The sequence below is a fragment of the Nestor notabilis genome, unplaced genomic scaffold, assembly GCF_000696875.1.
Source record: "Nestor notabilis isolate BGI_N333 unplaced genomic scaffold, ASM69687v1 scaffold17594, whole genome shotgun sequence".
Classification (NCBI taxonomy): Eukaryota; Metazoa; Chordata; class Aves; order Psittaciformes; family Psittacidae; genus Nestor; species Nestor notabilis.
The window spans coordinates 12,084-12,328 of NW_009927110.1; the positions used below are offsets into that span (position 1 = coordinate 12,084).

Here is a 245-nt window from a genome sequence, read left to right on the forward strand (position 1 = left end):
ACGAATACCATTCTATGATTCTATGATTCTCTGTTTCTACAGCAATTCCAAGCCCCAGATGAGAACCCCGGGGCATGGGGGACAGGCCCAGTGTGGTCCTGTGCACAATGCCAGCCCCAGCAGGGCACACTCACAATGTTGGCAATCTTGCCACAGCTTTTAAGCGTCTGGACAGCAAAGGAGGACGAGACGTTCTCCATGGAAAGGCCATTCACCATCACGATGTGATCCTTCCTCCTAGCAGG

At 52.7% G+C, this 245-nt stretch overlaps 1 protein-coding gene across 1 annotated transcript in view; it reads right to left on the reverse strand.

The window, feature by feature from the left end:
• TJP3 (tight junction protein 3) overlaps window positions 1–245 on the reverse strand; it is a 7,363-nt gene that overhangs the window by 6,800 nt on the left and 318 nt on the right. The window contains 1 exon segment of the mRNA XM_010013913.1: window positions 135–245. This exon segment is cut by the window's right edge and continues 10 nt beyond it. Coding sequence (XP_010012215.1) covers window positions 135–245 — 111 coding nt within the window.